Source organism: Oncorhynchus mykiss, chromosome 12 (genome assembly GCF_013265735.2).
Source record: "Oncorhynchus mykiss isolate Arlee chromosome 12, USDA_OmykA_1.1, whole genome shotgun sequence".
NCBI classification, from domain to species: domain Eukaryota; kingdom Metazoa; phylum Chordata; class Actinopteri; order Salmoniformes; family Salmonidae; genus Oncorhynchus; species Oncorhynchus mykiss.
In genome coordinates, this window is record NC_048576.1 from 94,694,494 (window position 1) to 94,709,487 (window position 14,994).

At 43.0% G+C, this 14,994-nt stretch overlaps 1 protein-coding gene across 8 annotated transcripts; it reads right to left on the reverse strand.

Annotated features, from left to right (window-relative positions):
- Positions 1 to 377: 377 nt before the first annotated feature.
- LOC118936511 (charged multivesicular body protein 6-like) lies at positions 378 to 14,214 on the reverse strand. Of its 8 annotated transcripts, none has more exons than XR_005035230.1 (9): positions 13,946 to 14,214; positions 13,396 to 13,505; positions 11,865 to 11,952; positions 4,607 to 4,693; positions 3,956 to 4,021; positions 3,726 to 3,806; positions 3,381 to 3,456; positions 2,950 to 3,074; positions 378 to 2,910 (listed from the first exon to the last, which is right to left on the reverse strand). XR_005035230.1 is itself a non-coding variant. In XM_036939321.1 (8 exons), exons 1-8 carry the CDS (start codon positions 14,009 to 14,011, stop codon positions 3,025 to 3,027), a joined length of 624 nt encoding a protein of 207 aa, XP_036795216.1. In that variant the 5' UTR covers positions 14,012 to 14,214; the 3' UTR covers positions 378 to 3,024. The 8 variants fall into 8 exon arrangements, 6 of the variants coding, with proteins under 6 accessions (XP_036795216.1, XP_036795214.1, XP_036795211.1 ...); XR_005035229.1 differs by having other exon boundaries at positions 3,375 to 3,456; XM_036939321.1 differs by having other exon boundaries at positions 378 to 3,074.
- Positions 14,215 to 14,994: the final 780 nt, after the last annotated feature.

Here is a 14,994-nt window from a genome sequence, read left to right on the forward strand (position 1 = left end):
GGGGAAAGTTTCACCATACTGCTTATACCAATCAACTCCTCTCTGAATAGGTTCTAGGGGTTGATTTGGGATTGCGCCTCTCTTTTCTTTGCCAAAAACACTTAAGTCTCCAAACTGGTTCTGAGAACTCTCACTGGTGTCTAGTGCCACCTTGTGGTGAGATTATATACTACACACTGAATATGGTCTTCAGTGAGCATCTATGAAAAGGGATCATCGTGTTGCTAAAAAACAACAAATATGACTTTAAAATAGTGTTTCTGATGCATGAATATTAAAATGTGGACATATAGTGTAATTAGTTGTGCTGTGTTTCGCTTGTTATCGACCTAGCAGAGTACAATAGGAGATGAGGTGAAAAGAGCGAGACACAAGAGTTGTCTGTAAGCCACAGCTCCGCCTTTTAATTATGGAGAACAACGGTTTTAAAATGACATTATCTTCGGTTACGTCTAACTTCATTTATCAGTCGTGTGAATTACAAAAGGAATTTGTACAGTGACAACATGCTACCAATCAATCCAAACCATATACTGAGAGACGGCAATCATTTTCCCTTTAGTGTTTAATTCATCATTAAAAACAGAGTGACCAGAGGAGACTTCAGCACAGATGTTCTCCTAGGCCTGGTGGTGTGTGTGTGTCTGCTTGTACACATCTGTGTGTGTACACATTTGTTCCCGTTTTTGCTACAAATCATATTGTTCAGCGTTGGGACAATAAAGTTTTTACGAAGAGGAATGTGTACTTCTGTACCTGCACTCCATTCTATGAGACAGAGGGGGATCAGGGACTGGACAGACCAGCAGAGTGAGTCTGGATGGATGGATTCTGCTCCTCCATGCAGTGAGCGACCAGCTGATGACTAGCTCCATCCATAGCTACTGTTGATGTTGAGTTAGTTGTACTAGCTCCATCCATAGCTACTGTTGATGTTGTTGAGTCAGTTGGACTAGCTCCCTCCATAGCTACTGTTGATGTTGAGTTAGTTGTACTAGCTCCATCCATAGCTACTGTTGATGTTGAGTTAGTTGTACTAGCTCCATCCATAGCTACTGTTGATGTTGTTGAGTCAGTTGGACTAGCTCCCTCCATAGCTACTGTTGATGTTGTTGAGTCAGTTGGACTAGCTCCCTCCATAGCTACTGTTGATGTTGAGTTAGTTGTACTAGCTCCATCCATAGCTACTGTTGATGTTGAGTTAGTTGTACTAGCTCCATCCATAGCTACTGTTGATGTTGAGTCAGTTGGACTAGCTCCCTCCATAGCTACTGTTGATGTTGAGTTAGTTGTACTAGCTCCATCCATAGCTACTGTTGATGTTGAGTTAGTTGTACTAGCTCCATCCATAGCTACTGTTGATGTTGTTGAGTTAGTTGTACTAGCTCCATCCATAGCTACTGTTGTTGTTGTTGAGTTAGTTGTACTAGCTCCATCCATAGCTACTGTTATTGAGTTAGTTGTACTAGCTCCATCCATAGCTACTGTTATTGAGTTAGTTGTACTAGCTCCCTCCATAGCTACTGTTGATGTTGAGTTAGTTGTACTAGCTCCATCCATAGCTACTGTTGATGTTGAGTTAGTTGTACTAGCTCCATCCATAGCTACTGTTGATGTTGTTGAGTTAGTTGTACTAGCTCCATCCACAGCTACTGTTGATGTTGTTGAGTTAGTTGTACTAGCTCCATCCACAGCTACTGTTGTTGTTGTTGAGTTAGTTGTACTAGCTCCATCCATAGCTACTGTTGATGTTGAGTTAGTTGTACTAGCTCCATCCACAGCTACTGTTGTTGTTATTGAGTCAGTTGGACTAGCTACATCCATAGCTACTGTTGCTACTGTTGATGTTATTGAGTCAGTTGTACTAGCTCCATCCATAGCTACTGTTGTTGTTATTGAGTCAGTTGGACTAGCTCCATCCACAGCTACTGTTGATATTGTTGAGTCAGTTGGACTAGCTCCATCCATAGCTACTGTTGTTGTTATTGAGTCAGTTGGACTAGCTACATCCACAGCTACTGTTGTTGTTATTGAGTCAGTTGGACTAGCTACATCCACAGCTACTGTTGTTGTTATTGAGTCAGTTGGACTAGCTACATCCACAGCTACTGTTGTTGTTATTGAGTCAGTTGGACTAGCTACATCCACAGCTACTGTTATTGAGTCAGCTGGACTAGCTCCATCCATAGCTACTGTTGATGTTATTGAGTTAGTTGGACTAGCTCCATCCATAGCTACTGTTGATGTTATTGAGTTAGTTGGACTAGCTCCATCCACAGCTACTGTTATTGAGTTAGTTGGACTAGCTCCATCCACAGCTACTGTTGTTGTTATTGAGTTAGTTGGACTAGCTCCATCCACAGCTACTGTTGTTGTTATTGAGTTAGTTGGACTAGCTCCATCCACAGCTACTGTTGATATTGTTGAGTCAGTTGGACTAGCTACATCCACAGCTACTGTTGTTGAGTCAGTTGGACTAGCTCCATCCACAGCTACTGTTGATATTGTTGAGTCAGTTGGACTAGCTACATCCACAGCTACTGTTGTTGAGTTAGTTGGACTAGCTCCATCCACAGCTACTGTTGTTGTTGTTGAGTTGGTTGTACTAGCTCCATCCATAGCTACTGTTGATGTTATTGAGTCAGTTGTACTAGCTCCATCCATAGCTACTGTTGTTGTTATTGAGTTAGTTGGACTAGCTCCATCCACAGCTACTGTTATTGAGTCAGTTGGACTAGCTCCATCCACAGCTACTGTTGATATTGTTGAGTCAGTTGGACTAGCTACATCCACAGCTACTGTTGTTGAGTCAGTTGGACTAGCTCCATCCACAGCTACTGTTATTGAGTCAGTTGGACTAGCTCCATCCACAGCTACTGTTGATATTGTTGAGTCAGTTGGACTAGCTACATCCACAGCTACTGTTGTTGAGTCAGTTGGACTAGCTACATCCACAGCTACTGTTGTTGAGTCAGTTGGACTAGCTCCATCCACAGCTACTGTTGATATTGTTGAGTCTTGTCTCTACGCTGCCAGCATCTCTCTGTTCTCCTTGTTCCTTGCTGGTCTTCTCTCTTGAGAACAAAGAAACCATGGTCAGGGACTGTATCTACAATGTGTCTCAGAGTAAGAGTGCTGATCTAGGATCAGGTCCCTCTGTCCATATAATCCTATTAATAAATTACCTAAAAAGGCCAAACTGTTCCTAGATCAGCTTTTACTGTGAGACTGTCAATACTTACCACCACAATGATTGAGGTAATGTAACAGGGTAGACAGTACTACTACCATCATAATGATTGAGGTAATGTAACAGGGTAGACAGTACTACTACCATCATAATGATTGAGGTAATGTAACAGGGTAGACAGTACCGTTACCTGGCTCGGTCTCAGCTGGTTCTGGGACCTCTGGTAGAGGCTCAGTGGGGACCTCTGGAAGTTCTACATCTTCTCCCTGCAGCAGTAGAGGGAGCCAACGGTTACACAGGTTAAACAGGACTTGATCAGGTCAACCAGTTAAGTGCAATTAACTACCAGGTGGAAAAGAAAACCAGAAGTGTTTTGGTCCTCCATGGCAGGTGTTGTTTCACCACCCGCTTCCTCTTCATCCTGGTATTATACCCAGAGGAGATTGATTTAGCTCAGTATGATACACACCTGAGTGATAGTATCCAGCTCAGATAACAGCCAGAGGAGACTGATGTAGCTCAGTATGATACACACCTGAGTGATAGCCTCCAGCTCAGATAACACAGCATCCTCATCCTCCTGAGTCAGGGAGCCTGACAGCAGCTCATCTATTTGCTGTAGGATCAACCAGAGCAGAGCATGTCAGCTGGGCAGCAACACACACTACACTGAAGACTGAAGTACTTGGGATGGATGAAGAGTTAGGACTGTAAAAAGGGGTATATCAAATTGATTGATGACACCATGGGAACAGAGAAACTCACCCTCTGGTATTCTATAGCATCCTGGGTCTCATCCATGATCCTCTCCACGTCCTCTAGTGACATGGCCTGAGAGGACCAGACAGGGACAATGTCAAGTTAGGAGCAGAAAGTCTTCTAGTTGACTTATTCTCTGTTTCTCTATGTGTGTGTGTGTGTGTGTCTCTGTGTGTGTGTGTGTGTGTGTGTGTGTGTGTCTCTCTCTGTGTGTGTGTGTGTGTGTGAGAGAGAGATTAAACATTGTCTCTCTGAAAGAGAATAATTCACTGAGCAGGTTGTGGCCAGACAGACAGACAGACAGCCAGACAGACAGAGTAACCCAGGATACGGAGCAGCAGTCACACCACTAGGCTCGCTGTAGTCAGGGATTTGGAACTTAATCCTTTAATCTTCAAACAATGTGCACAGTGACGCTAGTGATCTGGGGTGCAGATCACATAAAAGGTTACATGCCAGTAGAAGGTTTATTTATTAACACTTAGGACACTGAGCTGAATGTCTTACACCTGTGTGAGTGTGTGTGCATGCCTAACCACACGCGAGTGTGTGACTGTGAATGTGTGCTTAGTCTGTCATGTGACTCACTTGTATTCTGAGGAAGAGCAGATCCCCACCCATAGAAAACCCTGGACTAAGAAGCGAACCATAACCTACCTCATGCATACTCTTCAGACAGTCATTTCCAACCTTCAGCCCCTCAATGACTTTCATCTCGATCTGGACAAACTCAATGTCTTGAACCTGTGAAAACATTTACACTACATGCTAAGATAGGAGAACCCAGCACTGAACCTGTAAAAACACATCAGTACGTTAAGATAGGAGAACCCAGCACTGAACCTGTAAAAACACATCAGTACATTAAGATAGGAGAACCCAGCACTGAACCTGTAAAAACACATCAGTACATTAAGATAGGAGAACCCAGCACTGAACCTGTAAAAACACATCAGTACGTTAAGATAGGAGAACCCAGCACTGAACCTGTAAAAACACATCAGTACATTAAGATAGGAGAACCCAGCACTGAACCTGTAAAAACACATCAGTACGTTAAGATAGGAGAACCCAGCACTGAACCTGTAAAAACACATCAGTACGTTAAGATAGGAGAACCCAGCACTGAACCTGTAAAAACACATCAGTACATTAAGATAGGAGAACCCAGCACTGAACCTGTAAAAACACAGCAGTACGTTAAGATAGGAGAACCCAGCACTGGACCTGTAAAAACACAGCAGTACGTTAAGATAGGAGAACCCAGCACTGAACCTGTAAAAACACATCAGTACATTAAGATAGGAGAACCCAGCACTGAACCTGTAAAAACACATCAGTACATTAAGATAGGAGAACCCAGCACTGAACCTGTAAAAACACATCAGTACATTAAGATAGGAGAACCCAGCACTGAACCTGTAAAAACACATCAGAACGTTAAGATAGGAGAACCCAGCACTGAACCTGTAAAAACACATCAGTACGTTAAGATAGGAGAACCCAGCACTGAACCTGTAAAAACACATGAGGAACGTTAAGATAGGAGAACCCAGCACTGAACCTGTAAAAACACATCAGTACATTAAGAAAGGAGAACCCAGCACTGAACCTGTAAAAACACATCAGTACGTTAAGATAGAACCCAGCACTGAACCTGTAAAAACACATCAGTACATTAAGATAGGAGAACCCAGCACTGAACCTGTAAAAACACATCAGTACGTTAAGATAGGAGAACCCAGCACTGAACCTGTAAAAACACATCAGTACATTAAGATAGGAGAACCCAGCACTGAACCTGTAAAAACACATCAGTACGTTAAGATAGGAGAACCCAGCACTGAACCTGTAAAAACACAGCAGTACGTTAAGATAGGAGAACCCAGCACTGAACCTGTAAAAACACATCAGTACGTTAAGATAGGAGAACCCAGCACTGAACCTGTAAAAACACATGAGGAACGTTAAGATAGGAGAACCCAGCACTGAACCTGTAAAAACACATCAGTACGTTAAGATAGGAGAACCCAGCACTGAACCTGTAAAAACACATCAGTACGTTAAGATAGGAGAACCCAGCACTGAACCTGTAAAAACACATCAGTACATTAAGATAAGAGAACCCAGCACTGGACCTGTAAAAACACATCAGTACGTTAAGATAGGAGAACCCAGCACTGAACCTGTAAAAACACAGCAGTACATTAAGATAGGAGAACCCAGCACTGAACCTGTAAAAACACATCAGTACGTTAAGATAGGAGAACCCAGCACTGAACCTGTAAAAACACATCAGTACATTAAGATAGGAGAACCCAGCACTGAACCTGTAAAAACACATCAGTACATTAAGATAGGAGAACCCAGCACTGAACCTGTAAAAACACATCAGTACGTTAAGATAGGAGAACCCAGCACTGAACCTGTAAAAACACATCAGTACATTAAGATAGGAGAACCCAGCACTGAACCTGTAAAAACACATCAGTACGTTAAGATAGGAGAACCCAGCACTGAACCTGTAAAAACACATCAGTACGTTAAGATAGGAGAACCCAGCACTGAACCTGTAAAAACACATCAGTACATTAAGATAGGAGAACCCAGCACTGAACCAGTAAAAACACAGCAGTACGTTAAGATAGGAGAACCCAGCACTGGACCTGTAAAAACACAGCAGTACGTTAAGATAGGAGAACCCAGCACTGAACCTGTAAAAACACATCAGTACATTAAGATAGGAGAACCCAGCACTGAACCTGTAAAAACACATCAGTACGTTAAGATAGAACCCAGCACTGAACCTGTAAAAACACATCAGTACATTAAGATAGGAGAACCCAGCACTGAACCTGTAAAAACACATCAGTACATTAAGATAGGAGAACCCAGCACTGAACCTGTAAAAACACATCAGAACGTTAAGATAGGAGAACCCAGCACTGAACCTGTAAAAACACATCAGTACGTTAAGATAGGAGAACCCAGCACTGAACCTGTAAAAACACATGAGGAACGTTAAGATAGGAGAACCCAGCACTGAACCTGTAAAAACACATCAGTACATTAAGAAAGGAGAACCCAGCACTGAACCTGTAAAAACACATCAGTACGTTAAGATAGAACCCAGCACTGAACCTGTAAAAACACATCAGTACATTAAGATAGGAGAACCCAGCACTGAACCTGTAAAAACACATCAGTACGTTAAGATAGGAGAACCCAGCACTGAACCTGTAAAAACACATCAGTACATTAAGATAGGAGAACCCAGCACTGAACCTGTAAAAACACATCAGTACGTTAAGATAGGAGAACCCAGCACTGAACCTGTAAAAACACAGCAGTACGTTAAGATAGGAGAACCCAGCACTGAACCTGTAAAAACACATCAGTACGTTAAGATAGGAGAACCCAGCACTGAACCTGTAAAAACACATGAGGAACGTTAAGATAGGAGAACCCAGCACTGAACCTGTAAAAACACATCAGTACGTTAAGATAGGAGAACCCAGCACTGAACCTGTAAAAACACATCAGTACGTTAAGATAGGAGAACCCAGCACTGAACCTGTAAAAACACATCAGTACATTAAGATAAGAGAACCCAGCACTGGACCTGTAAAAACACATCAGTACGTTAAGATAGGAGAACCCAGCACTGAACCTGTAAAAACACAGCAGTACATTAAGATAGGAGAACCCAGCACTGAACCTGTAAAAACACATCAGTACGTTAAGATAGGAGAACCCAGCACTGAACCTGTAAAAACACATCAGTACATTAAGATAGGAGAACCCAGCACTGAACCTGTAAAAACACATCAGTACATTAAGATAGGAGAACCCAGCACTGAACCTGTAAAAACACATCAGTACGTTAAGATAGGAGAACCCAGCACTGAACCTGTAAAAACACATCAGTACATTAAGATAGGAGAACCCAGCACTGAACCTGTAAAAACACATCAGTACGTTAAGATAGGAGAACCCAGCACTGAACCTGTAAAAACACATCAGTACGTTAAGATAGGAGAACCCAGCACTGAACCTGTAAAAACACATCAGTACATTAAGATAGGAGAACCCAGCACTGAACCAGTAAAAACACAGCAGTACGTTAAGATAGGAGAACCCAGCACTGGACCTGTAAAAACACAGCAGTACGTTAAGATAGGAGAACCCAGCACTGAACCTGTAAAAACACATCAGTACATTAAGATAGGAGAACCCAGCACTGAACCTGTAAAAACACATCAGTACGTTAAGATAGAACCCAGCACTGAACCTGTAAAAACACATCAGTACATTAAGATAGGAGAACCCAGCACTGAACCTGTAAAAACACATCAGTACGTTAAGATAGGAGAACCCAGCACTGAACCTGTAAAAACACATCAGTACATTAAGATAGGAGAACCCAGCACTGAACCTGTAAAAACACAGCAGTACGTTAAGATAGGAGAACCCAGCACTGAACCTGTAAAAACACATCAGTACGTTAAGATAGGAGAACCCAGCACTGGACCTGTAAAAACACAGCAGTACGTTAAGATAGGAGAACCCAGCACTGAACCTGTAAAAACACATCAGTAGGTTAAGATAGGAGAACCCAGCACTGAACCTGTAAAAACACATCAGTACATTAAGATAGGAGAACCCAGCACTGAACCTGTAAAAACACATCAGTACGTTAAGATAGAACCCAGCACTGAACCTGTAAAAACACATCAGTACATTAAGATAGGAGAACCCAGCACTGAACCTGTAAAAACACATCAGTACATTAAGATAGGAGAACCCAGCACTGAACCTGTAAAAACACAGCAGTACGTTAAGATAGGAGAACCCAGCACTGAACCTGTAAAAACACATCAGTACGTTAAGATAGGAGAACCCAGCACTGAACCTGTAAAAACACATCAGTACGTTAAGATAGGAGAACCCAGCACTGGACCTGTAAAAACACATCAGTACATTAAGATAGGAGAACCCAGCACTGAACCTGTAAAAACACATCAGTACATTAAGATAGGAGAACCCAGCACTGAACCTGTAAAAACACAGCAGTACGTTAAGATAGGAGAACCCAGCACTGAACCTGTAAAAACACATCAGTACGTTAAGATAGGAGAACCCAGCACTGAACCTGTAAAAACACAGCAGTACATTAAGATAGGAGAACCCAGCACTGAACCTGTAAAAACACATCAGTACGTTAAGATAGAACCCAGCACTGAACCTGTAAAAACACAGCAGTACGTTAAGATAGGAGAACCCAGCACTGAACCTGTAAAAACACATCAGTACATTAAGATAGGAGAACCCAGCACTGAACCTGTAAAAACACATCAGTACGTTAAGATAGGAGAACCCAGCACTGGACCTGTAAAAACACATCAGTACATTAAGATAGGAGAACCCAGCACTGAACCTGTAAAAACACATCAGTACGTTAAGATAGGAGAACCCAGCACTGAACCTGTAAAAACACATCAGTACGTTAAGATAGGAGAACCCAGCACTGAACCTGTAAAAACACATCAGTACGTTAAGATAGGAGAACCAAGCACAGAACCTGTAAAAACACATCAGTACGTTAAGATAGGAGAACCCAGCACTGAACCTGTAAAAACACATGAGGAACGTTAAGATAGGAGAACCCAGCACTGAACCTGTAAAAACACATCAGTACATTAAGATAAGAGAACCCAGCACTGGACCTGTAAAAACACATCAGTACGTTAAGATAGGAGAACCCAGCACTGAACCTGTAAAAACACATCAGTACGTTAAGATAGGAGAACCCAGCACTGAACCTGTAAAAACACAGCAGTACATTAAGATAGGAGAACCCAGCACTGAACCTGTAAAAACACATCAGTACGTTAAGATAGGAGAACCCAGCACTGAACCTGTAAAAACACATCAGTACGTTAAGATAGGAGAACCCAGCACTGAACCTGTAAAAACACATCAGTACGTTAAGATAGGAGAACCCAGCACTGAACCTGTAAAAACACATCAGTACGTTAAGATAGGAGAACCCAGCACTGAACCTGTAAAAACACATCAGTACGTTAAGATAGGAGAACCCAGCACTGAACCTGTAAAAACACATGAGGAACGTTAAGATAGGAGAACCCAGCACTGAACCTGTAAAAACACATCAGTACGTTAAGATAGGAGAACCCAGCACTGAACCTGTAAAAACACATCAGTACGTTAAGATAGGAGAACCCAGCACTGGACCTGTAAAAACACAGCAGTACGTTAAGATAGGAGAACCCAGCACTGAACCTGTAAAAACACAGCAGTACGTTAAGATAGGAGAACCCAGCACTGAACCTGTAAAAACACATCAGTACGTTAAGATAGAACCCAGCACTGGACCTGTAAAAACACATCAGTACATTAAGATAGGAGAACCCAGCACTGAACCTGTAAAAACACATCAGTACATTAAGATAGGAGAACCCAGCACTGAACCTGTAAAAACACAGCAGTACATTAAGATAGGAGAACCCAGCACTGAACCTGTAAAAACACATCAGTACGTTAAGATAGAACCCAGCACTGAACCTGTAAAAACACAGCAGTACATTAAGATAGGAGAACCCAGCACTGAACCTGTAAAAACACATCAGTACATTAAGATAGGAGAACCCAGCACTGAACCTGTAAAAACACATCAGTACATTAAGATAGGAGAACCCAGCACTGAACCTGTAAAAACACATCAGTACATTAAGATAGGAGAACCCAGCACTGAACCTGTAAAAACACATCAGTACATTAAGATAGGAGAACCCAGCACTGAACCTGTAAAAACACATCAGTACATTAAGATAGGAGAACCCAGCACTGAACCTGTAAAAACACATCAGTACGTTAAGATAGGAGAACCCAGCACTGAACCTGTAAAAACACAGCAGTACGTTAAGATAGGAGAACCCAGCACTGAACCTGTAAAAACACAGCAGTACGTTAAGATAGGAGAACCCAGCACTGAACCTGTAAAAACACATCAGTACGTTAAGATAGGAGAACCCAGCACTGAACCTGTAAAAACACATCAGTACATTAAGATAGGAGAACCCAGCACTGAACCTGTAAAAACACAGCAGTACATTAAGATAGGAGAACCCAGCACTGAACCTGTAAAAACACATCAGTACGTTAAGATAGGAGAACCCAGCACTGAACCTGTAAAAACACATCAGTACATTAAGATAGGAGAACCCAGCACTGAACCTGTAAAAACACAGCAGTACGTTAAGATAGGAGAACCCAGCACTGGACCTGTAAAAACACAGCAGTACGTTAAGATAGGAGAACCCAGCACTGAACCTGTAAAAACACAGCAGTACGTTAAGATAGGAGAACCCAGCACTGAACCTGTAAAAACACATCAGTACGTTAAGATAGGAGAACCCAGCACTGAACCTGTAAAAACACATGAGGAACGTTAAGATAGGAGAACCCAGCACTGAACCTGTAAAAACACATCAGTACGTTAAGATAGGAGAACCCAGCACTGAACCTGTAAAAACACATCAGTACGTTAAGATAGGAGAACCCAGCACTGAACCTGTAAAAACACATCAGTACATTAAGATAGGAGAACCCAGCACTGAACCTGTAAAAACACATCAGTACATTAAGATAGGAGAACCCAGCACTGAACCTGTAAAAACACATCAGTACATTAAGATAGGAGAACCCAGCACTGAACCTGTAAAAACACATCAGTACGCTAAGATAGATAGTGTTCACCATACAGAACATGCAATATATACCCAGCCAGGAAACCTTTTAGAAGAGAGGTTGGCTGCGCAAAACATGACATCAGTGTAGTTACATTCTATAAAAGTCAGTGAAACCATAGGACCAAGAAGAGCCTCAGCCTCACCATGCGTTCCAGGTTTGATATCTGGTTCTCCGTCTTGTCTAGCAGTTGATCCTGATAACGCTTCTTCTTGAGAAGAACCAGTGCCTTCCTACGGAGTGGAAGAACAACGCACTGCACAATAAACCAAGTCCCTAACATTACAAGTGTTTATTTTGCTTGTCATAAAGTCATGCATTGATCAGATTCAGTCAGTCCACAATTCAACAGTTAGATTCTGGTGATATGCATGCATTGGTGATTTGACTAGACTTGATACATCTTAGTAGTCCCAGCTGTTTGCTAGTGTAATGGGACATCTAAGATGAATAACGTTCATATGCAGTTAAGTGGTTAACACAATGCATTCTACTTTTCCATTCTGTAATACACAGGATTGTATTGGTGCAAGGTTGAATGTTATGGCCAGTTGTACGTGCTGATAGTGTGGGAGCCAGTCTAAAGGTGCCATTTCTATGTGCTGATAGTGTGGGAGCCAGTCTAAAGGTGCCAGTTCTACGTGCTGATAGTGTGGGAGCCAGTTCTACGTGCTGACAGTGTGGGAGACAGTTCTACGTGCTGATAGTGTGGGAGCCAGTTCTACGTGCTGATAGTGTGGGAGCCAGTCTAAAGGTGCCAGTTCTACGTGCTGATAGTGTGGGAGCCAGTTCTACGTGCTGATAGTGTGGGAGCCAGTTCTACGTGCTGATAGTGTGGGAGACAGTTCTACGTGCTGATAGTGTGGGAGCCAGTCTAAAGGTGCCAGTTCTATGTGCTGATAGTGTGGGAGCCAGTCGAAAGGTGCCAGTTCTACGTGCTGATAGTGTTGGAGCCAGTCTAAAGGTGCCAGTTCTACGTGCTGATAGTGTGGGAGCCAGTCTAAAGGTGTCAGTTCTACGTGCTGATAGTGTGGGAGCCAGTCTAAAGGTGTCAGTTCTACGTGCTGATAGTGTGGGAGACAGTTCTACGTGCTGATAGTGTGGGAGCCAGTTCTACGTGCTGATAGTGTGGGAGCCAGTCTAAAGGTGCCAGTTCTACGTGCTGATAGTGTGGGAGCCAGTTGTACGGGCTGATAGTGTGGGAGCCAGTTCTACGTGCTGATAGTGTGGGAGCCAGTTCTATGTGCTGATAGTGTGGGAGCCAGTTCTATGTGCTGATAGTGTGGGAGCCAGTTCTACGTGCTGATAGTGTGGGAGCCAGTTCTACGTGCTGATAGTGTGGGAGCCAGTCTAAAGGTGCCAGTTCTGAGGACACTGGTTATTATTGTTGTATCTGCAGACTGTGTGAGTCACTGCCTTATCTTTGGTCATGTGTTTAGAGAACATATGTGATTAGAAATGGATGTAAGGGCTCAGAAACGGCTCGTTATTTTGCTCTGCTTCTGTGCTGGAGGCGTGTCCCTGTTGCAACATGTACTAATCCACTGACTTCATCAACAACCGTGCCGGTCTTCATTTAACCTGGAAACACCCCATTACAACAAGACAGAACAAACACATCTGGGACCTGGCTATAGCCTAGATGATGCCTGAACAAGTGAAGTATCCAGTCTCACTCTTTCTTTCCATCCTTCAGCAGCTGCTTGGCCAGACTCCTCTCCTTCTCCAGCTGCAGGGTGACTCTCTTCTGGTAGTGCTTCAGTTTATCTCTCTGCTGTTTCAGTTGCTGGAGAGATGAACATACACAACGGGATAACCAGACACCGTCTCAATACACTCTTTTCTGAACATTGTTTACCATGTAGATAGCTAGTTACCTACAATATAATTCTGCCATGAAAATAGTTAGCTGGCTACAGTCCCTAGCTAGTTAGCTATAAATACCTGTCACACCCTGTCATTTGCAGGCTCAGACACTGCTGATGCGATCACAACTGGCTAATCTAATTTAGTTAGCTACTGTTGATCACTTTGAGACGTCACGTCATCGTTTTAACAACTGTGACTGTCCCATGATCGCGCCTGGGTGTTGATAACTAGGTAACGTTAGCTAGCAGGCATTGTTACCAAGTTAGTGTGTAGATCAGACAGCTAGCTAACGTTAATCCAGGCCAGCAAACTAGCTAGCATCTCTACTATTGAAACAGACTAGCAACAACAACTGACCAGAATCGCTCGGTCTTGTTCTGTAACTCGAGAAGGGCGACTCTTTCTCCCGAAAACGTTTCCCATAACGTAGCCACATCCCCGCCACGATCCTCTACTTTGATACAAAAGCTATTTTTTGGGGGGGGAACATGTTTTTGTCATTATGCTTACAAGTCGTGGTTCTTAGCTAACACATTCTGGTAACATAATTCAAAGCCACATCCTGTCCGGGTTTAGTACGGCATCCGGGACGGGTCCATTTATTCCAATGACGTCTGTAAACCCTGGATTGCGCATGCTATGTATCAGCCAATGAGAGCCTTTGAAACCACCTGTCGGCTATATTGTCACTCCCCAGTGGTGCAAAAATCAACCACCAATCGCTCCATTAAAAGGTGGAAAAACCTTGCGTAGGAGCAGTCCTCCATAGGAATTAACATAATTCTACAGTATTTCAATTAAATATTTTAAGGACAAAATTACATGTATTTAAGTATTTGTTTGTTGTAGTGGGGACACTTTCTAACTCGTATGTGTGTGAGTGCCTTGAAATATAGAATGCCGAGTGCCTTAACATCTATAATGCTGTGTACCTTACAATCTATAATGCTGTGTACCTTACAATCTATAATGCTGTGTACCTTACAATCTATAATGCTGTGTACCTTACAATCTATAATGCTGTGTACCTTACAATCTATAATGCTGTGTGCCTTAACTATAACTGTGGTTCCTGCTTTTCTATAAATAACAAGTACAAAGCCTCCCCGAGCCGGCTACCCCAAGAACATCAACCTGGTGGTGGGCCGGCTCGGCTACCCCAAGAACATCAACCTGGTAGTGGGCCGGCTCAGCTACCCCAAGAACATCAACCTGGTGGTGGGCCAGCTACCACAAGAACATCAACCTGGTAGTGGGCCAGCTACCACAAGAACATCAACCTGGTAGTGGGCCAGCTACCACAAGAACATCAACCTGGTAGTGGGCCAGCTACCACAAGAACATCAACCTGGTGGTGGGCCGGCTACCCCAAGAACATCAACCTGGTGGTGGGCCGGCTACCCCAA